Below are 26,048 nucleotides of genomic sequence, written 5' to 3'. Positions count from 1 at the left end.
TTTAAGTTACTTCCGCAGTGGTTGCACTTTTCCGAACCGGATGCTCTGTCCATCAATATATATACGGTCTATGGTTTTGTCACTCCCCGATGTGAGTCGAGTGCAGATTTGAGTCGCGCATGCTCAAAGTGAAACGGTTTACGGCACAACTGTCATACTGAAATTAGTGAAATACATGAAATAATACAGTTTTCTCATTACAAACAATAACAGAAGATGGAAATAATTTCCAAAACGTTTTAGCTATCTATGATTGATTGATTGCTAACGTTAGCTCCAAACACCATTCACCTGACAGCCTTTGTGTTGTTTGATGCTAACTTGTAGCTAAGCTAGCAGCGAACCGACTTGGTTAACTAGGTCCAGGTTTAACAGTTTAACCCATAGACTTTTAGTATTAACAAGTTATTACTGTATATATTAATATACAGTCTATGGTTTAACCTTAGCAGCTATCCGTTGTGTCACATTGTCAACACATTGTAAAAATTAAAAATCTGAAAACATGCAGTTATTTGGTAAAGTACAGAATATGTAGATTATTATTATTATATATATATATATATATATATATATATATATATATATATATATATATATATATATATATATATATATATATAAATGCGTGCCCATAGACGGACATTGCAGGATTTCTTAGTAATAATTGTCATTATTATAAATATTTTTTAATATATTGCATGCTTGTAATATTGTGAATGCTACATAGTGTGTTAATATTTGTATACTAATATGAATAGGGTTCATACTGTTGAGCCCCCCCCCCCACCTGCAGGCCAACACTGCCCTCTTTTGGGCAGAGCATGGAGCTGCGGGCCCTGGAAAGAAAGAGAGGAAAGCAGAAAAGGAACATCATGCTGTTTTTTCACAATCTTCTGCTCCTTATAATTTCAAAGAAGAGTGTTTGATTGTGTAACATTTAGCAACCTCACCTATAAATCCTAGTCATACAGCCATGGCGTCAGAAACAATTATTTCATTTCATATATTGTATAAATGTACAAAGCAAAAAAGCTGTATGTTCTTTCAGAATCAGATTCCCTCTATTGGCTGAGTATACATACTTAAGGCATTTGACTCTTGCATCGGTCTCAATCAACTTAAACAGAAACAGACAACGAAGCTGAAAAAATACAGGTAAGAATAGACAGGTATATTATGTAAGTATGTGTAAAAATAGGAGTAAATAAATATTGTAAAAAATAATATATATACAAACACCAATGGTCAAAACTAAGAATAAAATGAAATGTCTATACACACATTTACAATACTGTGCTGCAGACAAGAGATGTTTGGTATTCTGCCCTAACATCATGTCATCACGCTCATCTGTGTCCTAAAAAAACAGTTTGAGTTGTTTGGAGCAATAAGTTAGTGTCAATAATGATAAGATGAAAACGTTTTGGAGCCACAACAAAGTGTTAGATAGTTTTTTTTATAGCGGTTCGGTGTGACCTGCAGACAAATCTACAGTATCTACTGTGTGTTTGTTCATCAGTGTGAGTAGTTTCAGACATCCCTGTTTAACCGTAGAGTTAGACTTCTCTACAGACACGAGTAAGGCCGGTAGGCTCCATGTCCTTCAGTGCTGTGTACGTTCTTACACATCACACGACACAGAGGGGACACTGACTGGTGAAACCCAGTCTGTAGTGGGCTGGATGTGGGCTGACTCTAGTTATGACCTGAAAAAAAATGTGATATGATGTCCTCAGGTTTTTTTCTTTCAATTGGGGAATTAGCTGAGCTCTCGTTGCCCTGATGCCATCCATTCACTCCCCGTGTGAAACCTACTGAGAACTGAGAAGTCTTAGAAGTGCGCTCCAGGAAAGTGTTCCTCTTTATTTATAGGCCTTTAATTAGACTGGCTCTCTGGAGGTTCTACAAGGCAAATGATGAAATCTCCCCCTCGTTCCGTGTCTCTCTTCTGTCAGCCTCTTCTCCCCTCCCCCGGCAACTTGGGATCAGTCCTCGATCCCTTAGTGGCCCCTCCATCACCACACCCTGCACTCAAGTTATGATGCAGTTCATGGGTAGCGTACATTTGCCCTACATTACCACTGGGAGTCCACCACAGGTTTCTCCTCAGCCCAGAGATTATTGGGAATTAAACAGCTGTGAACGGTGAGTTTACCCTCTCTGCATGAGCTAAAATACTGACAGCCCTAATTTGTTTTACACTTTGTGAATGTGTAATCTCTCTCTCTGCTGCACTGTCTGTTTGAAATGTGAAAATTGATTGCAGCTTATTCAATGTCTCTCACCCTGAAGTGTATGTGCTCTGTGTTGAGTTTCTCATTGTCCCTCGCACAAGAGTTGCTCAACAGGTCTGGTTTGTTTTGGCAGAAGCGATTGCGCAATCATGTGCTGTAGGGCGCAGTGCGGTGCTACTGTGTTTCCCATCAGCAGTGTTGTTGTTATGGAACTGCGTACTAGGAATTGATTGTGAAAATGCCTTGATTGTTAATTAATAAGCAAAGTAATTGTTGTGGCCCATGTTTCACACAAAATTACCAGTTTCGCACCAATTTTTATAATTAGTGTTGCATACAGGATATTACACACTAGGTGTTAAGGCCTTTTGTTAGACAGTGCGTTGTTCTCCTCGGTGTAAGAGGAGAAAGATAGGTAGGCCTATATTATTAAGCAGCAAGGCCGAGATCCCATTGGCACAGTACTTCTAGTGTGAGTGTGTGTGTTTGTGGTTCCCTGAGTAGGCTAAGAGATTTTTATTTAGGTCTGCATGCGTGCGTGCGTTCATGATTATCCTTCAAGATAACACACAACTCCTGAACATGCGGGACCTACCGAGTTGTCTTGAACCTTTTCAGGTCCTTGGCACTTCTGTAAGATCACAGGGATTGGTAATGTCACTGCTACTGCAGAAATAATCTAAAGCTGATGGAGAGAAAAAACATTTACACAAAACCTCAGAACATGTCAATGAAATCCCTACTGGCGCTAAAGAGGCCTCATGGCATGCAGTATTATCAGTGCTGTACAGTGTCATGTTGCCTTGCAGGTCAGAGAGTGTGAATGCATGGAAACAGGAGCCAGAGGCCTGGACCTAGGGTGAGTGTGCATCTGCGTGTGTGTTTGTTGTGTGCAACACAGACAAATCCACCAGATGGTGAACTGCATACCTCTGTGTCAGAGTCCCCATCTTACTGATTCCTGAGTGAGGCTCTGTAGTGAGACACTCTGCGCATCTGCTTTTATACATGTGTATGAATGTGATCTCTTTTGAGTAAATGTTAGGAAGAGAGTAATACTTATAGTATGAAGTATGAAGTATAACTACCATTTGATCATCAGGGGAAGTGGCTTATGATTGAATGTACACAAAACAAAATGAACAAGACTTGGAAGTATTACCAGTGTCACCACTGATGCTAATTAAAGTACTCGTTAGGAAGTGACAGGCCTTAGTGGGTTAAAGTACTGTAATCTGCAGAACGCGGGAGTAGGAAAACACTTGCTGGTCAGATGCTGTGTAGGAGTGTGTACAGTATACAGAAATGTTTTAGTGTGGAGAGTGTTTGGGGGTGTAGTGTGTTGTGTGTGAGCCTGTATTTGTTTTGGGCTTGCGTCAGTTTGATACTTGCCGAGCAGTGTACAGTATGGAGTGTGTAACGCTGTGCTGAAGGCCCGTCTTTTCTCCCAGACTCCTTCCTGCTGAATGGGATGGCAGAGTGGAGACAAGTCAACTTCCTCAGAGGCGACTTGGTGTCAAGGAACAGCAAAATGAAGAGCTGACTGGTAACAACAAGAGACATCTCATACACAGCTGGGTAATACATCAAACCCAAAATAAGATACTTACGTATATTATGAGTGCATCAGTAGCATAGACTGTATATGATGATCAGTACCAAATGCCTTTGAAAAGAGGCAACATTTGCATGAATTTTATTTAAAAATGTTACTTTCTCAAATGTTTATTCGTGTGTACTTGCAATACCCGCACAGACTCCGAGCTGTCCGTGGCTGAGAGGAAACAGAAGGACGGTGAGGAGTGTGAGACCAGTATGGAAGAAACCTCAGTTCACCCTCCACTACTTCACTCTGGAGCTGCTCATCTCCTTTAAAGAGTGGCTCGGGAGGTAAGACCAACCTCCCCCCCCAAAGCACTGCCTTTTTTCTACAAAATTGCACCTGAGTGAGGTGTTTCAGACTTTCCACATCACGACTGAATTCCTTACACCAAAACTATATTGATGTATGTACAAAAAGACAATGTAGTTAGAAACTTCACAAGATAATGAGGTAATCATTGGACGTTTTAGTGCAACCGTGCATGTTTGACTAAAATGCATCCACAACAGGATATGATGTACAAGCTGTGCATGTGACAAAAAAAATGATTAAAGACCAAGAAGAATTTTAATATTAAGCCGTAATGTGCTGTGGGTTTGGATATACTGGTTTGACTCGCAAAACAGCATAAAAACAAGGATTTTAGTATCTGTTATTCATGTTGATGCCACTAGAGTGCTGACAGCAGCCAAGCAGTGTTTTGTGACGAAGAAGATGGTTGTGAAAAAAAATCATATACTCTTCACACTCTCCCTCACACACACACACACACACACACACACACACACACACACACACACACATATATACCAAGATAGGAGGTGACCTTGATTGTCTCAGTGCTATCAACCCAGAAGGCGTTCTCCTTCATAGTTGAGTCTTCAGTCAGATGCATAATGGAGTCTATTATGCAGCACAAATGATTTGCTTATCTTCCCTCCCCCCTCATAAGTTCTCATCCTTACTGCTAATAGAGCTGACAAGGTCTTTTCACCTCACTTACTGATGTCACCTTACCCACAGAAGCAACAGCATCAGACAAGACTAGGCCTATGTCAGAGTTTGCTTTCATGACAAATTCCCCATGCTGCACAACATGTCTCCTTTAATGTCTCCTCCATGCTGCACAACATGTCTCCTTTAATGTCTCCTCCATACTGCACAACATGTCTGCTTTAATGTCTCCTCCATACTGCACAACATGTCTCCTTTAATGTCTCCTCCATGCTGCACAACATGTCTCCTTTAATGTCTCCTCCATGCTGCACAACATGTCTCTTTTAACACACCTGATAATCTTTGTTGACACAGAGGGCCTAGAAGGAGGTCAGAGTGTACTCTCAGGGAGGCCTTGTGGTTAAGAGTGAGGACAATGTGTTTACTTTCTAAACTACAAGAGGATGTGGTGAGCCGCAAGCACCACGAGCCGTGTTCAGACTACGGGAGCTGCTGCTCACCACCATTTAAAACACATGGTGTTGTAACTGCTGCAGTGGGGTAGATGCAAACACATTACGAGCACACAGCGAAGTTTAGCCTGAATGTTGATAGAGGTGGTTTGTAATTTATAGCACATGCACAGGGCTCTGCACTTGTTTTGCTTGAGATGTAAATGGAGACAATTGGTTGTAAAACAGGGAGGATTTCAATTGGGGTGTGTTCGAGATTCTTAATTACTGCTAATTCTGCATTTTAAAATCAGGCCTATACTCAGATTCAGTAGGGTTTGCCCAGTAAGAGACCAATTTAAAGACATGACCAGTATCCCCATATAATACAGTAAATATATCCTACTGAAAGCATTTCTTTATCTAGAGGTTTTTGTGTGGGCATTATGCATTTTGCTGGTGTTGTTTCATCCAGTTAACCTACATATTTTAAGACTGAAATGCTGTTTTTCTCCACACATATTAGGTTCCGTCTCGACCGAACTAACATCTCAGTGAAGTCACACATTTCGACATCAGGAAGTAGAAGGAGGACTACTTTCTAGTCTAAAGTGACTGAACTAGTCTGCATTTTGCAGCGTCACATACACTATTGCTTCCACCACAGGCATAACTGTATGTCCCCTTTACGGACCTCCACCATGAGAGAGGGCGCGAGTGAAGGGGGCCTTGCGGTTCGGTCGGTTCCACTGCCTTAATGCATGTCTATCTCACTTGACGGGCAGTTCCCACGCGCAGCACATCATTAACTTAATTAGTGACAGAGAAAAATCATGTTGGCCATTCAGACTGGCATGGCAGCTTCATGGATGTATTATAGAGACAGATATATGGATATACAGTTCTAGAGAAAGGTCTGAAGGCGCCCATTATTATTCTGCTATAGAGGTAGAAGAAAAAACGCTCGGGTTGGTTTGTATTTCTCATGTCTTGGGCGTTTCATACGGCGTAGCGAAAGGCCCGAGTCAGCCAAGATGACTACTTAACTGTCTATGGATAAATAGATAGTGGACATAGCGGAAAGGGAGGAGAATTCCGGGTATAGGTACAGGCCAATGGCAGGCTTATATACGACCATAGACCGTTAATATACAGTATCTGTATACGACAGTCTACAGTCGGTGAGTTAGACTTTTCCATCTTTTGATGATCAGGCTACATAGCAGCAAACATCAGTTTCAATGCTAACTCTTTATTCATTATTAAGACATTCTTAAGTGTCTTAAAGGGCAATATTTGTTATTTGTTGGTGTCTAATGTGCTTCATTGCTAGCTACATCGCTTATTCTGTGTCATTATTTCAAAACTTAGCTAGCACAGCTAACGTTGACTCACTATGAGTCTTCACATTTTTCCAACCATGCTAGCTAGCTAGCTAGCTTAGCCGTAAACCGTCACTGATTTTTGCTAAGCCCAAGTAGGTGTTTCCATTTGAAAACCCAGAAAAGCTAATTAAATATAATATAAATTTCGCCCATTCTTAACAAACAGGGGTCAAGTGGCTTTTTATTTGATTTTTTTATACATATGATCCCCATAGTGTGTTTAAATGATTAAGCTAACATGTGCCTTTCTCAATACACTGAATGTCTGGTTAGCATGAAAGTAATGTACAGAAGCATTGTTCCACATTAACTATGGCCTGAGGCCACCAAAATATCACTTGTGACTTAGCTAGGTGGCCACCACGTTTCATCAGGTCTTTCCTGACAATGACATTGCTTGTCTCAATGAGAGTAACATTAAGTTACCTGTCTAAATTAAGGTTAAATCAAATTGGTTTAAAGTCAATGTAAAACTTTAGGCCCCCTGCCCGTACTTTTGTTTATCTCATGCCCTCTACTTTTTTTTAATGTGTTTTATCCAAGGGGGTAAGCCTCTCCTCTCTAAGCGTAGATCTCATGGCGCCATTTAAATGGCACGAAGCCATCACCCGCCGCTAGTATCCCATTGACTACCCTTCATTTTGACGTCACTTTGGCAGTGAATAACTTTACACCTCTCCGTCTCTGCTGATTGGGAAGGATTGAGATTTCTCTTGCACAGCAACCAGAAGACTTACAACTTTCAGACAGGTTGCTCACGTCAGATCTACGTCTTCAAGGTTAGTTGGAGGCTGCGCAGTAATGCTCAGCCATCACTGGAAAAGAGCTTCTAATATCCTAACAGACAATCAGCCCCACATGGCACCAAAATTAAGCCATCTGCTTTCATTGTCAAAGGCTTTGGGCTCACGTATTGTTGTTTTCTTAAAGCAAGCATGGGGCTATGTCCCACATAGCAGCCCCTCAAGCCAAGTTTTTTATTTTTTATTTAACCTTTATTTAACCAGGAAAATCCCATTGAGATTACTAATCTCTTTTTCTAGGGAGTCCTGGCCAAGACAGCGGCACAGATCACAACAAATCACAACACAATTACACAATTAGAACACAATTTTGAAACTATTATATCAAGCTACTGTTGTATACTAATTGTAAAAAAAAATGTATTTACAGCAGTTAATAAAGAGTTTTAATGTCATGCATTAATCCAGAATTATATTAATTTCTAAATTACTGTAGGCTACTAAGTACCCCTAAAACTACATGCTTTTCTGTTGCCAGCAGGTGGAGCTTTGTCCCACTTGCCCCTTCTACGTCGATTACCGACACAACTATTATTCTATTGAGAACATTCCACTCTTGTTGATGAAGCCCATAATAGTAGTGGCTTGCTTAGTTTCAAGCAGATGTCTCTATTCCACGTTCTCTCTCCATCAAATATTTCCATCAATTTCACTCCTACTGCCCCTCACTCATGATTCCTTATTTTTTAATCTACCTTCTTGGCAAAACACTGAAGCAGCACCAGCATTTTGTCCTGATAAGGTTGAAAAGTGCTATTTAATGCAACCCCTTTACTATTTATTCAGACCCTGCATTGTGCATAGTGACATATGTAATTAAATCTGATTATAGAGGATAGTGTCCCATATAGTAAGCACAGACCTTGGGATTTTAACAGCAGGAGTGCCTATGAGGGGATATTTGCATGAACATCATCTCTGACAAGTGTGTGTTTGTGTGAGTGTGTCAACGTCACGTTAGTTTAATTATTAACTTCCCACAAAGCCGTGTTGTACCTGCAAATCTCTAATGTCCACAGAGTAAACCGCAGCGGTTTTTCCTGACATGTTCTGTAGTATTTTGAACCCCCCCCCCCAGTTTTCAACAATCACACGTAACAATCACCCATGGCTGGCACTGCACTTCCCAGCAAAAAGAGAGGCAGTATGTAGGGTTTTTGTTTTGCTGTGTTTCCTGGGAAATGGAGTCTTTGGTCAGAACCTCCCCCACTCCCCAATCACCTCAATCCCCTCCCTTCTTCCCGTAATCTACACACTTCATGCTTCCTCCTAAAAACTGAGTGGTAGATGAAGTGATAGTGGCAGATGAACAGGAGGAAGAGCAACGAGAGAGAGAGAGAGAGAGAGAGAGAGAGAGAGAGAGAGAGATCAATCTTGGCTTGCCTTACTTTGCAAGTTGTGTAAGAGCTGGCTGCGACCAAAAAGAATAATGGTGCTGTTCTTCTGTCAGTGTGCTGAACACTCCTACCCTACGGCTCTCTCCTCTAAACTCAACAACAACCTTTGTCTCTAAAGGTCTCTCTCTCACTATCTTCCTCTCCCTCTCTTTCTCTACCACTCACTAGCCCTCTCCCACCCTTTGAAGTGCCCTCTGATTTGCACCCTTTCACTCTCATACCTTCTCTGTCTCTGTCCTCCCCCTTACTTGTTTTCCTCACACTCTGTGCATGTGTCTCTGCCATGTGGTTGACCGTCCCTCTTTCTGGCCTCTACAGTATGTGCTCTACATTGAGAAGAAGACGCTGTGGTGTGTCTACTGGGTCAGCCTGGGCATCCTCTCCTCGGTGGGTCTTGGTACCGGCCTGCACACCTTCCTTCTTTACCTGGTAAGAAAGTGTTTTCTGTGACTCCACAACTTGTGCACTTTCACAGTGCAGTAATTCACTTACCAGTGCGTGTTAATGTCAGAGCTGAAACTCAAACACAGTGGATCATGGAAGTGCAGTGACGCAGGTCTTAAAAGGCTGTGTTGATGCTGTTGTTGGGTTGTTGCTAAGGCTTTAACAAGAGCATTATTAAAAGCTTTTGGAGGCTCCTCATGTTTTAGCATATTCATATGTGAGTTAGTATGGGTTTGTGAGCGTGTGCATTTCCGAGTGTGGCGGAGAAGGACAGACGCTGCGGTAGCCTCACTGTTTTGACAGGCAGCCTAGGAACAGTCACACTCTCTGACCCCTCTGACTGAGTGCAAAGGGGGATAAAACATTCTCCCTCCCCCTCACTGAGTTCTTTCTCTTTTCTTTCTCCCCACTCTCTTGCTCCCCACTGTGTCGCTCATTCTTGCTTTCTCTTACACTCCCTTCCCTTACTCACTCTCTTTTTATGTCTCTCCTATGCGTACAGTCCCCCCTTTTACTCCCCCATTTCCTTCTCTCTTCCACTTTCTGTTTCCCCGTCACTCTGTAACTCTGTGTTTTGAGTGTGGGGAGGTGTTGGGTCTCTTCTGCTGATCAAATCTGGGTCCCAAAACATCTGCTTGTCTTCCCTGCTCTGAGTCCATCTGTCATCAGGGAGACACCGCCGTCACACTTGTATGCCCTTCCCCAATTGGAAACTTTTAAGTGTGTGTCCTCCATTCTGCTGTTTTTAAAAGCCAAACTCTGGCTCTGCTAAATGTAATTTGAGAGTTTTGGTCCTCACCCTTAGTGGCCGAGCACACTTTTTCAGAGAGTTCTAATGTAGGATGTCACCATCTAGTGAGCGTGGCTGCTACTGCAGCTTGTGGTGTCACTGGGTTCATGACAGAACTTGGTGCTCCTTGCTGGAGCTGCTGTTGCGCATTTTCTTTTCTAGAGTTTGACTGATATTGTTTTTTTAAAAGCCGATACTGGTGCAGATATTTTTAGATTTAATCTACTCATACATGGTGTTTTTAGGTGTATATTCAAATACATATATATATATATATATATATATATATATATATATTTTTAATCTTGGATGGATCTATATCTGAATATGAATAATCTCTGTTTCCAACCAAATTAACTTCTTGTTGGGTGAAAATGCCTCTGGACCTGCATTTAGACCATTACACTGTGCTATAAGCATTAAAACAGTATAGCTTTTTTATTTTACAGCTTGGCAGGCCTTAACCTCTTCATGGCCAACTTGTACAGAGTGAAAAAAAAGGTGAATAAATTAAAAATAGTCTTTAATTGGCTGGTATTACTTTTTTTAGATAAAAGTGTAGCCTAATATTGGCCTTTGTATATAAAGAACCATGTCTGATCTAGTATCTGATTCCTCTCTTTAACTCTGAGCTTAAACCACAAGTAAGAAGCACAACACTGACCTCAGAGTATTCAAATTATACATTTCCTTTTCTGTAGATATTTAAAGGGGCCATTGAGATTCTTAAGTGATTTAGGAGATTCCTGTGTTCTGACAAATATTTCAGATTTCTGCCATTACATTTTTTAAAGATTTTCTGTGGTGAGTACCAGCAGATGTGTCCAGTTTTGAGGAACTAGGACCGGGTCACTGATTATAAGTGGGTCAAACAAGTTCAGAACACTTGATAAGACTCTACCACTTGCAGCTTGACCTTTCTGACACTGTTTTCTTTTCTGTCCATGAAAGTTAATAATATGCTAGAAATGAAAACTTAAGTGGGCCTCTGTTTTTACAAGCTCTTGACATTGATTTACCTTCATGTCAACATTTGGTAGTTACCCTGTAAGTGGTATACAAGTGCACTACTAGAGATATACATCAGCTCGGGGGAGAAGTGCCACAATAAACTTTTATCACAGCTTCTCATCCAGTCAACAAGTCGGTGAAACACTTGCATTGCATTTTCACGTCAGCAAACTTCCTAAATGTGAGGAGTCAGTTTAACATTGACTCGACTAACAGAATAATGGCAATAGTATTGATAATAGGGTGTGCGTTCGTGTGTGCGTGTGTGTGAACAAAAATAGTCATAGCTTCACTTACTGTACAGCCCTGGATTACATTGTAGGATTTTTGTAGTCTAATCAGGTATACCATCATTACGTCGGCATTACTTGCGCCTTTCCTGGCTCCCGTGGATTTGTGCGGCACTCAGACACTGAAAATCGTTAGCAATGAAATGGGAATTCCCTGCGGAGTTGAATGACACTTCACACAAGACTCTACCTTAAACTGTTTAGTGGTTATGAAAGGGGTGTACTAAGTTTTTCTTTTAATAACTTATCATCCGTTAGGTCTTTAGGTGACACAGACCTAATTTGAAGTTAGTTTGATTAAATCTCTAGGATCTCTAGGAAGTTTGTCTCTAGGAAGTATAGCACTTTTAGGTCTACTTCCTGTTGACACTAGGGGGCGTTATGACTTTGTGTAAATATTGGCCTTTGTATGTCCTCAGGGTTCGACACTTAGGAATCCTGAAAAGTTTCGAGCCAATTGGACAATGTACACTCAATTTACATCCTCTTCCTTTTTTGATGGTGAAGTGCACAAAATGGCCGCCCCGCCACGGCCATGCCCTAAGAGGAAAAGTTGTTCTTTTAATAAATTTTAATCTCTGGGGCGACCTATAGCTCACTGAGTAAGTGCGCTCGCCCCATGTTGGCTCAGTCCTGCAGCGGCCCGGGTTCGAATCCAGCCTGCGGCCCTTTGCTGTGTGTCATTCCCCATCACTCTCTCTCCCCCTTTCACATGACTATCCACTGTCTCTCTCTAATAAAGGGAAAAACCCCGAAAAAATAATCTTAAAAAAAAAAAAAATTTTAATCTCTAACATCTTAAGATGGCACGGACTAAATTTGAAGTTGATGGATGGAATCTCTAAGAGGAGTTTTTTAAAGTACGACATGTGGAAATGGGAGAAATCACACTAATTACTAACTTCCTGTTGGGTTTAGGGTATGGCTCCAGTGGCGTTTTATGTCCGTCCTGCCATGCTACATATGTGTATAAAGTTTTGCGAGACTACATTAAACGCACTGCAGGGGCTCAATTTCGTTTATTTTGTAGGAGGCTAGCGAGCCATTTCTGTGCGCCTATTCCCTAAACCCTTGAAATACATAAATTGACGCAAGTCCTGATGCAACCAACAATTTTGGTGAGCTTTTGTGTATGTTAGCCCCTCGAAAATGCAACTAATTTGCCAAAAGAAAGGAAAGGAAGAATTCTTTAATTTGGAATAAGGCCTCTGCCGCTTTTGCACTCGGGCCCTAAATATTTGTATTTACTACTTGTATAACACTACAGCTGAAGATGAATTCATGTCTTCTTGGAAAATGAACATTGAAAAGATAATGGCAATACAAACGATTAATAAAGAGTATAATGAACCATAAAACTACTTCAAATACATTTCACTGTACTTTAATTGTGATTTAATTACGTAAGCAGTTCTTTGGCAATTTTTACCTCTATGTAAGATGTGAAAAGATATAAATACTAGCAAGTCCAATACCCATCGAGGTCCTTGGTAGTGCTTTTGAGATGAGATGAGATAACGTGACGCAGTAACCATTATATTGTGAGAGTACTGCAGAGCCACCAACAGAGGGCGGTGCAGGGCCGGTAACATGCAGACCATCCCAGTCAATGAAACCTGAGCAGAAGTGGCAGCTCTCCTGTTCCCTGACATGGGCAATCGCTGACCTGTCTCACCTCTCTTTGTTTGCGTCCCGCCGAGACTGCGGGTGATCATTGTACACAGTTATTGGAGAAAGATAAAACCCCGCAACTCAGGCATAGAGAAGAAGAAAAGCACACTTCTTGGCACACCATCAAGTGTATTTTATCCAGCTGCTCTGAGGGAGAAGGTTGTGGGTGGGTGCTTATAACACAGACCATGAAAACAATAAAATCCTGCAGGAGCACTGGAGAGATCACATTTCGTCAAGGGCTGCGGAGGATAGGATCAGTACACGCACATGTACACTAGTGCACACTGAGAGTCCTGCACCTGCGCATATCATGGTGACTGTAAAGATTACTATTATGAGTGGGACCGGCTTTTATACCCACTTAGGTTTTTAAGTATTTGTTTTTTAGTGACAACTAGTGTCACTGCCCTCAGTAAATCCCCTTTTAACTGAGAAGATGAGTGTGACTCTTGAAAGCTTGGGAATGCTGTAAATATTTTAGAAGAGAGCTCATCTGAGTCATCCCCCATTAAATTACTTTCAGTAATGGCTTCTGCCATTAAGTCATTATGGGCAGCATGAAAATTGTTGTGCTCAACGTTAAATCAACAGCAACAAAGACTTAAAGTCATTATAATTGAAGCCGGGCATGTTACTGTTTACATAGTAGCAACTAGGGTAGTGTTTTTTTCTATCTGTCCTAGCTTTGAGCTGTATTTTGAGGGAGAGGTGTACATGTTGTGTCTTTCTGGGAGCAAAAAACAACAGAAAATCTTATGGCATCACAAAGAATCTAACCATGGTTGTCATATTTATGTTCATGACTCATGATTTACAGTGCCTTGTCTTTCAAAAAATAAACCAGTCACTCATCTAAATAAAAACAATCTGTAGTTTTCTACGTTCAGTTTCTTTTAGGATAGCTAAATTATAGGTTGCAGAATAGGTTTGTGTAGGATATACAGATTTTTCCTAGCAAACCCCCTAAAATTAAGTTCTGTCTGTTGGCAATTACCAAAAGCACAGCTTTAATTAGCCCCTATCGCTGTAAGTGCTGAGCAGGTCTGAGAGTGTAGCTTCCACACACTGTCCCTGCATTGTTTTTACTATAACACACACACACACACACACACACACACTGCGGCCCAGGCGCTTTAAAGTTACCCTGCTCAGATGCCGTTATACCGTTAAGTGCAGTCCGCCCACACAATTACAGTCTGGCAAGAAGGTTGTTGAGGGAAACTCGCCAACAGCATGGCATGGTATCGGACAAAGGACTTCACATTGACAGAAACCTGGTTGCTTTGTTTGTGTTGTGACTCATTCAGTCCTGCTGGTCTATATGACCTCGAGTAAAATTTCCACTACTCATGAGTGGTCACCTGACAAGTGTTGATTAGAGAGTTGTTTCGGAACTCAGAGCTGATAAAGCTCCTGGTTGGCTCTTTAGAAAGTGTTGAATTTACTGTGATGGGTGGGAACTTGCTGTGTATATATAAACATTGCAGATATACGGTTTTGATTCAAAATTTCCTTGACTTTGCTGTACATGTTTTCTGTCTCAAATGTGACTTGACTTGGCAAAATCACTCCTCTGTTCACCAAAGTGAGAATTGATACCTTACATACATGTTAACCGTAACACGAGTGACACATCAGGATCAAGTTTGGCTATTCTTTGAAAAACTAGTCTTGACTCACCACCGGCCGGCAGTAACGGATCTCTCTCTTTAACTTCAACACCTCTTAAATTCAGTTTGAAGCCATTCATTTTTAACTACATCTAGATAGAGTGTCCCAACTTTATCGCTTGGATTTGATCCTCCCACTACAGAACAGGCAGTATTATTTACTCATTAACGAACCATAAGATACGTTGGTTGGGATTTTTACACTGGTAAGTTATGGATTTGCAGCTGCTCATGAGGGAATCTAACTTTGGGTTTCAATATAAAATACCCAGAAAGGACTTTCACTAAAAATGAATTTACTGTGCCCTACCTGAATGTATACTTATTATTTTTTTATTTATTTACACATACGAGGAATGTAACCTCTGCATTTAACCTATCCTAGCTACTTAGGAGCAGTGGGCAGCCATAGTTCGGTACCCAAATTAATAATAATAATATTTACAGTAGTCTTCAAGGATATTAACACATATGAGGAATGTATCCTCTACATTTAACCTATCCTAACTAATTAGGAGCCATAGTCCGACACCCGGGGACCAACTCCAGTTGCAGTGTCTGTACCTACGTGTTAATGATGGGAGGAAACTGGAGCTCGGGGATCAGACCCAGTTCTCAGCAAGGCCTACATGCTGTGAGCCACTGTGCCGCCTTCTTCCTCATAAGGTTGGAGACATGGATCTGTTCAAATGTTTTTTGACTTACTCATCTTCACCAAACTCCTTCAAAATGAATACCAGAGAGATGTGTAAATGGGTGGTTGTGTTGTTTTTAATTGCTTCACAATCCTAATTATCACACCTCAGCCATCCAAGGCATGTGTCTGTCTGATACACACACACACACACACACACACACACACACAGTCTACAGGAAGCTAATCCCAGGCCAAAGTGGGCTTAGTGTGTAGCCAGTCTGAAACGGCACCATCAACCCTGCGAGGACAAGCCAAACCTTACCAGAGCAAACCAGAGTGCCGCTGGCAGACTGCAGGTGTTTACCGTATTTAAACCATTGTTGAAATTCAAACAGAAAGATCACCCATTGCTTTTCAGTTACCCATCACACCACCCCAAACCCTCAGGTGGTTCTATGTAGGTGTAGCTGCTTCAACCTCCTTTTAATCCGGATTCTACTGGGCCCAACATTTTGTTTTGCTGTTGTAGTTGACCAAATGAAACACACTCAAAAATGGAAAGTACACCCGTTACTATGATGGAATTCATCCATTGCATTATTACAAAGATTTTAAATAAATATTTTCCATTCTTATATGTTAAAAAGTTAATTATTTTAGAAGTGGAAGATTAGAATGCAAATTTATAAAAATGATTTAATTTAATAGCATGCTTGCCACCCCCTCTGAACTGGCCTCAGTCCAGCGCTCTCTTACCTCCCTCAAAAATCCTGAACGAACTAACCTCTAATGTTTGTCCTGCTTTGCCTCCAGCAGTCTCCCACTGTAAGAGGCGGTTAACAGGTTATGCTAGCCTAACCGTGTCTAATGCGCTTCAATGGCCCTTGACAACCACACTGACCTGGTAATGACTGGACCGTCCTGTGGTCGTGGTCACTAAGAACTGGTCAGTTTATGGCCACCCATTAATGTCTGGTTTGGGCCTTCAGAACAAACTACATTTGCCTCCATGAACTAACAAGAAGAGTCCATGCCACGAGTGGTGGCAGGGATCTGCTAGGGTCTTAGATTAAAAACTATTGATTAGAGATTGTATTCTTTCAAAAAACAAACCAATTCTTTGGTAATTTAATGTGTATCCCAATACACAACATTTGAATTGGGAGGATAAGCAGGGCCAAATACTCACAATTTAAATCTGTCAGTGCCACTGCTCCCTAACAGAAATGTAGTTTTATGTACCTTGATGTGATGCATGAGGAAATTTTATCATGAGTGTATTCACTCTACTGCATCTCTTCCTGCTTAAAGAATAAACCAGTGGTTAAAATTTAAAATGTCAAAAGCCCCTCTTTTCACAAGCGGAAGAAAATGAAATCATCACACCTACACTGAGCGGGTGTGTTTGCTGACCTAATGCAGATAAGTCACTGTGACACACACGGTCACACAAAAGAAAGTCTTGTTTTATTTATTGCATGTTTAACAATTAAAGGCTATTAGTCCAATTGCACTGGATCCAAAGGACCAAAGAAGGTGACAGACCATGTCCATGTCAGTAGCTCTTGCCAGCAGCAGCTATTGGCCAAACGGCTTTCACTTCCTTCTTCAGTGGGCACAGTGACACAGACTTTGTCCACGCTGTGGCTCTTAGAGGAAGCTCTTTTTCACCCATGTGCTTTAGCAACTGATGTGCTCATAGCCAATCCTTGTCACATGTCTAGCATAGAGGTTAAGGATCATTTTACTACACATTAAAATTAACTGGTTATCAATTCACCCTCATCATGGTAAACACCATGTTGTGGTCACATGGATCACTATGAATTAGCAAATGTAACACCTGCACCCAACACCTGTCTTTGTAGTGGACTTGTTTAAGATCTCTTGAGGATCTACATGGATTATCTAACTCACAGTCTTGTTCTTTACTGCCTTTTCTCGGCACATTGCTACATATCTTGCCGCGCCAACATTACTAACTGTTGAACAGCAGAATAGCATAAAACCCTACGGCAGGAATGTGTTTCACATCTCATGTGGGCTTGAGCGCATGCATTCCGCAGGATTATGGCTAGCAACCTGAAGTTGACATTACAACAGCCCATTAAACGGGCCATTGCTCTCCGGATGATATTTGTTTCCATCTTTGCAGTGGTTCCCAAATAGGCCTATATGTTGGTGTTAACAAGTTCCTGTCATCAGATTAGCAAAAACACTTTTGATTTCCTCCATTGTCACACAAAAGTAAATCTGGGCTGATGATAAAAAAGAAGGGATGAAGTATGGTGGTTGGAAGTGCAGGGTGGATTTCTGGTGTGTGGTGCAAGTTTGTTGAGCTGCCAGCTTTGTGTTCTTATTCAAACCGTAAAACAAATCATCCCAATATCCACCAAGGCACTGAGTAAAAAGGGCCTTGTAAGGCCACACACAGAGACAGAGATACATACTTTATTACTAGTTCCAAACTGTGTGTCTCCTCAGAGTCTGCGTGGATGTACTCCTTCCCAGGAGTGGGGATCCCGCTCGTTTTGTAAGGCAGGCGTTTTTTTGCGTTTTCAAGCGATTTCTGCAGGTCACCACAGAAATGCCAGCAATGTTGCCTCCATTGTGGACTCCCTCGGGTTCAGAGAGAGGAACATTGTGCCTCTGTCAGTAGTGATGTATATTTTAGTGGCTGCAAACATCATCAACATTTGGCAAATCTCAAATTAGACCCAGTTAGGAGGTGGAATAGCTATTTCAACTCCCACAAACTGACGCCATGACTTTGTTTATAGTAAACAGTGTATAATATGGAACAATGGTTTCTCTCAGAAAGAAAAAATACTTCCTCCACAAGGGGCGTTTCCAGGACTTGAGGAGGTTCGGGGCTTAGCCCGGACCAATTCAAATAAACTTAATACAATGCAACACAGCAATTGGCTTTCCCAGTTTGTTAATAGCTGGTGTATGTTCATTTTAGCTGGCCAGTTTTGTAGATGTTAGTTAGATGGCACCAACATTTTCTGAATCAATTTATTCTGAAATGTCTTTATGTCAAAAGAAACATAGATTACAGTCCAACTATAAAACAAGATGGAATATTTTGCAGTGAGGCTCTCAGGCATTCTGAATTGCTTTCAACTATTTCTTCTCCTGTAGATCGATTTTTCTAATTATATCTGAGTAGGCACACATGTAGCCTAGCCATCATTTACTCTTCCCTTCTCTTGTTGTTAGGGAAGTACCCTCCTTAAATGTGCATATGACTATTGTTCACCTCAATGATACATCAATTCATTTTAATGAATTGACAAATCCCTGGACTGTAATATTTCAGATGTGTTTTAGCAAGATTTATGCTCATCTTCAAAACTTTGTGCACGTTCAAAATAAAGTTATAATGGGCTATTACAAGAATACAGTTACTATATTTCATAAAATAATCTACCTGAACCAAGGTCTTTTGTGCATTACGTGATTGCTCTGCTGATCTGGTGGCTCTCAGACCTTCTGACAGACAGAGCCCCGTTCAGGTCTCCTGTCTCTGAATGAGACAACGCTGAGCGCCTCCTTTATAAAACTGAAGCTGAGAGAGTGGACACTAAAGCGAGGCATGGGTCTGCTTCGGACCTCCGTGTGTGTGAGTCTGAACCATAGACTGGAAATGTCACGTCACAGGAACAATCATTAGTGTTGCACTCCTAAATTTTGTGTTGATAGCATCAATGTATTAGTCTGATTTGGCTAATTTATCCTCTACGAAAATGTCACCTTTTACAACTTTCCTCACTTAGAGACGGTTGCTTGGTGATAGCAACAAATACATCATGCTGGTGCCCCACACATAGCTGCCGGTTTTATTTACCTCGGAAAAATTAACTGGACAAAGTTATAGTTCTACCATGAACAATAAACTGTGAGTGCCTTGGAAAATACATGTTTCCTTTATTTGCATGTGCCATTGTGGGGCTTTTTCTTATTCTATTATACTTATTTTACTTAAGAAGTAAGAGACCTCTCCAGAGGGAGTGCTCAGCGGCGTTAGAACGAAGGCGTGAATCAGAGAAATAAAACATGTTTTTTGCCGATTCATCAATAGAAATGCAACTGTAGCAAGCATCTCTATCACTAATGTTATCCATATTCATATTTACACGAAACAAATTATACATCTAGCTACAAACAGGTCTTTAAGTCGGAAGTTAGGACCGAAGGGCAAAGAATGGTTGCTATGGAGACGAAACATGGTCTTGTCTTGTGTCATTGAATTGAATTCTGTTGACAGTTGAGTTTGGTTGCTCTGATTAGTTGCAAGTCTACCCAAAGAGTGCAGAGGAATTTTCTTTCCTGAACACCCCCCATAATCCCAGCCCAATGGAGCAGTATCAGACTCATATTGTGACTAGAATCTGAGTATGACAACGTCAGGCTACGTCTATGCCTTTGTAAGAGATGAAGTGTGTTTGGATTGTTTTGTGCCTGTTTGTCCATGTGTGTTGTCACGTCAGGAACCATATAAGACAGAGCAGCTACCTGCATGTTGGGGGTTGGGCTGCAGATGAATAGTGAATCACAAGGACAACATATAAGGGCTGGGCTTTTGTGTAAGGTGAGAAGCAGTGACACAGCATTAGACAGAGAGAAAGAATGAGCGAGAACAGGTACTCAAGGGTCACGCAACACTCCTTTGGCAGGCTGTCTATGTGTGTTTGGTAAACATCACATTACCTGAGATAGAGTTGGAAGGTGTGAGCAAGAGGAATATAGTGTTTCTTGGCCACACATACATTCTGTGTTTGTGTTTGTGTGCGTGTGCGTGTGCGTGTGCGTGTGCGTGTGCGTGTGCGTGTGCGTGTGCGTGTGCGTGTGCGTGTGCGTGTGTGTGTGTGTGTGTGTGTGTGTGTGTGAATCTAGTTGGACTGGGTCAAAACAAGTGTGTGAACATTAAACATTTCCCCTGCTAGTGCTTTTTAAGTACTAACGTAAATGTGGCTGTGCCTGCTTACTACAAAAGTGTGAATAGAATCAAATCTGTATCATCTGAACGGAGTGCATTGTATCTAGAGACTTGCTGTTTCCTGTTGCCTCACAACCAACTGTCCTGCCCTCCCACGTCCCATCTTGTCCTGTCCTGCTTTGTCCTAGGCAGCTCCGGAAGTTCCAGCCCCACCCCAGGTTTGCCAAATTGTTCTGGTGCTACATTGCGTAATGCCAAACTGCCACTGGTGCGTCACTGGGAGCACCCTTTCTTTGCATACATACACATGAGTATAAACACATAGAATAGACAGAGTACACAAGGCCCACTCACAGGGCCTGCCTTTATTTGCAAGGATCACAATAGTGTTCCTGACTTGTTTGATCATCTCTCTCACTCTTTCAGATCCATCTAGATCATTGTTCCGTGTGTGACATGTGTTCTTACAGAGGAAATACAAAGTTACATGACCTTTTCTTCCTGACTAGATCCTGTTCAGTGTAAAACTTAATCAAATAGTGTGCTCTCGGATGATGTTATCAACCTTATTCTCAAAATGACTCAGTGTAGAATGGCCAAGGGTCATTTGTACAAAGAATTTCCTTGCAGCTCTCAGAAAAGACACGTTAATAAGTGAATGTATGCTTCAAGAATAGTTTTCACAGGTATTGTTGACCTTTTATACCCTGTTCTGTTCAGCAAGCCAGTACTCACACTTTTGCTTTGACTTAAATAAGAAATTAATTGAACTCTTTAAAACAGGTATGCTGTTTGAACTACAGGAGACAGCCTAGATACTGGCCCACATATAACTGTCTTCATGTTATCAATCAGTATTTGACTCACATCTGTTATTTTCTCCCTATGCTATAAACCAAGGGGTCTTCCTCTGACTCAAAACTACTTACAACACTTGGACTCAACTCCCACTCTATTTTAACTCTTTTTCTCTTAATTTTTCCCTTTTTCTGCCTGTCTCTTTGTCTTTCTCTCTCTATTTCTCAGGGACCACACATAGCATCAGTTACCTTGGCCGCCTACGAATGTGGCTCTGTGGATTTCCCCAAACCGCCTTATCCAGACCAAATAGTCTGTCCCCAGCAGAACGCATCAGCACCAGACTCTGATGCTGAGCAGGTGGGCGTGGAGGCTGCGGCAGCGGTGAGTTCAGCTGCCATCCAGTGAAGCATCTCTCTCTGGACCATCATCTCCAAAGTCCGCCTGGAAGCTTGTATGTGGGTGAGTGCCTGTTACAGATTGGTCGTGCAAAGTCAAAGTATCTTTATTTGTCTACCTAAGGAGAAATTTGTTTTGGACACTGAGTAACATTGCTGCAAGAGTTACAACAGACACAAAACAACAAGAACAGGGTTAAAACAATTAAAAGATAAATGTGCAGTAAACATACGGGCTACTCAACCTTTACTGTCAAATTCCCAACCCAGCTGGTAATACCATATCAAAGAATTGACTCCATTGTTGCTCCATAAAAGATTAACATGATATTATTACAGACCCCAAACACTCTAAGTCGGGGCAAAATTCGTAACATGTGTGCACCAACTCGGGTCATTATCAATATACACTCCTAGATATTTAAAGGAGGACACTTGCTTGATGTCATGCCATGGATGGCTACAGGGCTCTGGTCTCCAGCTGATCTGGGATCTACCAGCATTTCCAGAGTTTTGCTTGTGTTAATATGAAGTTGGTGTGAATCACACCAGTTGACAAACTTGTCCACAGCAACTTGGTGGACGCTTATCTTGCTCTCTTTAGTAAGCAAGGGGAGAAGGACAGTATGAGCACAGCTAAAGAGCAGGCGGGAGCAAGATCTGCACAGAGTTAAGCTTTAATAAACAATTCCCATAGCTCAGTTTTGGTTGCAGTTTTGTATTGACCTTGCGCATTCGCCAAAGCTTTGACTAGTATTTAGAGTGCATGCTTTGCAACATCGTTGCTGTCAGGTGAAAACCTCATATCTTCACAATGCCTGTTTCTCAGCTTCTCATATTTTCAGATTGACCACCATGCATTTTTTAATGTAACCGTTGGGCTTGAAAGGGGTCATTAGACAGAGGGTGGTAGAAACATGAAACTTACCAAAATTAAAGGGGCAGCATCAAAACTATACAAGCCAAGGTCTCCAAATGAGGTGCACACATCAGAACATGATTTATTCTTCTAAATGTGTATGCAAATGTATTTATTGATAACTCATTTGCTTGGAAACCCCCAGCTCCGTATTGTGAATTTTCCCCATGCAGTGTTGGTGGTTTCACACCTCTAACCAGCCTTGTGGCTGCTGAGAAAGATGAAATATGTTTTAATCTACAACATTTTTTTAGTCCCAGAACAGAAACATTGTCCTACTTCAAAGAAAAAATAAATAAAAAATAGCATGCTAAACGTTGTAATGCCAGGTATATATTTAAAGCTTAAATTCAGAGAAATAACAGCCTTCTACCTTGGAGTCTGAGCTCTGGTGGTTTATCAACGAGTCACACATGTCTCAGAATAATCATGAAAACCGTTGACAATGGCTTGCGCTACTGTCACACACCCACACACACACACACACACACACACACACACACACACACACAGGACACACAGGACACATACGACACACGTATGTGCCACAGTGATCTAGAATTTGTATCCATTATAGACGTCTTTGTAACTACTTTATCTTTTTATCTCCACTGTTACCAGCAATTTACTTTTTTTCCTTCATGAGAATACACTAAGAAAAGAGAACTTGGTCACTGACATGTGATCACTTCTATCATTCTTTGTAATCTGTTTCCCTGTTCTGCATTATGTGGACGGGGCTGAGGTGAGAGGAAATACAGATCCTCAGCTGCTTCTTCTCTTAACAGGAGTTTTACAGGAACCAGGCAAGCGTTTCACAACCTGCTCCACTGTAATTGGCCCCCAGTCTTCCTTATTGTTTTTAATACATTAACTGTGAACACACACACACACACACACACACACACACACACACACACTAACACATAATAAAAAGGTTTGAATTTAATTAGAATCATTCAAAGCTACTCATTTGTACTGCAATACCTAGTAAAGGCCTTTTTATTATTATTATTTATGATACTCTGCTTCTGACTGGCTAGTAGTCCTTACCTAGGTACTGTCAGCACACACCCTCAGAGTCTGCTTCTGACTGGCTAGTAGTCCTTACCTAGTTGCTGCACATGTAAAACTCCCAACAAAGATGGAAAAGTGTGATGCCTTACTCTGTAGCTAAAACAGAGAGCTCAACACACAGGGTGAAAAGAGGAGCTGCAGCAATGTGCAGTACAACAAATCATGTAAACTTATTCTGATATAACATCTAATTACAAGTGTGAACCTGAAATTGAGCAGAATGTGAGCACTTTAATATCCATCCTTGTGTGTCTGTGTGTATGTGTTTTTTCTGGCTTCAAACTGGAGTACAAGTTTCACTGAACCAAGCCACAGCCACACCTCCAGCAGCAGGACCATGCTCTGAAGTGTGATATAGGAGGTTTGTGGGTGTGTGTGCCACCCAATCCCATTGGATTCACCACCACCCACTCACCACCACACCCGTGTAACCCCAGCCAGGCATGGCCTTGGGTTAGGCTTGTCAGCTCTACAGTTGGAGACACCTGTTGCAACGACAGTTTCAAAGCACCCACGCCAGCATTCCTCCTCCTCCTGCCAGCCTACCATCATCTGGCGATGAGACATTCCCCTCCCCACCACCACTACCTCTTCTTCTCCTCCTCTCTCCTTTCTCTTTCCTCCTTTCTCTTTGTGTCTTTGTCTGTTCACTCTTGAAGCCTCTCTGTCCACTACTGGAGCTCCCTTAAGTGCTGCACTTCAAACACCACCACTGTGCAGGTGGACGTCTTTTAGTGCCCCCCACACAAACACACACACACACATACACACACACACACGCTCACAAACAGAGGCAGAGCTATTGAATGGAGCAGCTGCCAGGGAGATTAAGGCACGTCTCCATTATGAGGAAAAAAAACTGGCAGATTTCATCAAAGGCTGCAGTGTTAACAAGAGAACAGGGTGTCCACATTAAAGATGCAGTCTGCCAGGTTTTGGGATAGCACCGCCTTCTGAGAATGATTGTTTGGGCTTGTTGTTGCTGCCATGGTTGCTAACTACCCACTAATCATCTTCTGGCTCAGCCATCCAGCAACATACAAGTAATGTGGCTGTGATTAGTTAGTTATGTTCTTCTGGGAGAGAGATTAAATCTGTGATTTTGAGGGTTTCCTCCTAAACAACTGAATATTAGTTCAAAGCTTTCATTTTCTATTATTGCTGTGCATCTGCGGATGCTCGAGATGTGTTGGGGCTTAAAATTATCTATATGCCATCTGTAATTGTAACTTGCCTTTACTATATCTTTAGCATCTTCTCTCAACCCCCTTGCACCCCTACTCTCCCCCTGTGCCTGGAAACATTAAAGTAATGAGCTGTGAGCAACTCCAAAAACACAGCATTTCTTGGCGGCTGTTTTCATTGTGTTAATTAAGTCTGTAGCCCTCACGCCCTCACCCTTTGCTCCCCCCATCCTCATGTTTTGGCGGTATGAACTTGGTGAACCGACCAAATGCTGAGGATTTATTTTTCCTCAAATCACTTCCGCTTTCTTCCTGTTAAGCCCCTTCTCAACCACACAGGCTCCACCACTTTATAGCTGCAAGCTCCTTTTGGCTGTCAGATATTGATATCTTGGTTCCTTCACAACCCCCTGGGCTTGTTAGACCTTCTTACATGTTCCAGAAACACTGCATTCCACATGTCCAAAGCAGATTGAAACAGAGCAGCTAGCGGTGCATGTGTTGATATGCTGTTTAGAAGTGGCATCTGGTTTTTCACCTTCCCTGGACCTGTGTTTTATGTATCCATGATCGTTTAATAATCTGCGGGATTTTCGTTCTCGTAAATCCTTTCCGTTTTATTCCCATTAAGTGCTCTGATCGCACGATCCAAGACGTCAAGCGGTGAAAGCTCCTTAGGATAGTGGATAATGATATTTTTGCTCCATTAACCCCGGAGGAACCATGGTAATATGGTTGTTGAAATAATTAGCATGACATTAAGACACATATAGCATTTCTAAAACTAAACTACACAATGCATGGTAAAAAATACAATTTAACGCAATCAATTCAGCCACAGCATTTCAACACAATTTGAGAAAATGGATACAAATAAAAAACTACTAACATCCTTCTCTTTCTTAAAGCTGTGTGGAATTCCGATTGATTGGCAGTGGGGACAGAAGCCTGTGCTGCCAAAGCAATATCTAGAATCACACCATGGGGTACTGTAAACAGTGAACTATGAACAGTTGAGCTGCAGTAATTAACAATCTCCCTTTGTACGTCTGTGTTTCTGTGTGAGCAGGGTGCAGGTACAGCTATAGGAGAGCTCCCTCCCTACTTCATGGCACGGGCGGCGAGGCTGTCCAGGGCTTACCCCAACGACAAGGAGTACCAGAGGTTTGAGGAGATTCTGGACCAGACCCAGTCAGCACAGGTGACACACTGCTCCCTGCATCATCTTCAGCCCCGTCATCACCCTCTGTTATTTAACACCCCTCACACCCTCCGATGCTCATTTTGTAGAGATATAACTTTAACTTCTACTTAGAGCTGGGTGGTATGGCTTCAAAAATTCACTGTATAATTTCAAGCACTGGCCTAACATTATCTATCATGGTATGGTACCCGAATATT

General features: G+C 41.7%; 1 protein-coding gene across 1 annotated transcript in view; it reads left to right on the top strand.

Moving 5' to 3' along the window:
- Positions 1 to 2,004: 2,004 nt before the first annotated feature.
- LOC117955950 (vacuole membrane protein 1-like) overlaps positions 2,005 to 26,048 on the top strand; it is a 53,847-nt gene continuing 29,803 nt past the window's right edge. The window contains 7 exon segments of the mRNA XM_034890753.1: positions 2,005 to 2,148; positions 3,689 to 3,783; positions 3,994 to 4,048; positions 4,050 to 4,127; positions 9,020 to 9,242; positions 21,298 to 21,531; positions 25,717 to 25,848. Coding sequence (XP_034746644.1) covers positions 2,042 to 2,148; positions 3,689 to 3,783; positions 3,994 to 4,048; positions 4,050 to 4,127; positions 9,020 to 9,242; positions 21,298 to 21,531; positions 25,717 to 25,848 — 924 coding nt within the window. The 5' untranslated portion in view covers positions 2,005 to 2,041.

Source organism: Etheostoma cragini, chromosome 13, assembly GCF_013103735.1.
Source record: "Etheostoma cragini isolate CJK2018 chromosome 13, CSU_Ecrag_1.0, whole genome shotgun sequence".
Taxonomy (NCBI): domain Eukaryota; kingdom Metazoa; phylum Chordata; class Actinopteri; order Perciformes; family Percidae; genus Etheostoma; species Etheostoma cragini.
Note: the sequence above shows the minus strand (reverse complement) of the source record. Positions and strands in the feature narration are given on the sequence as shown.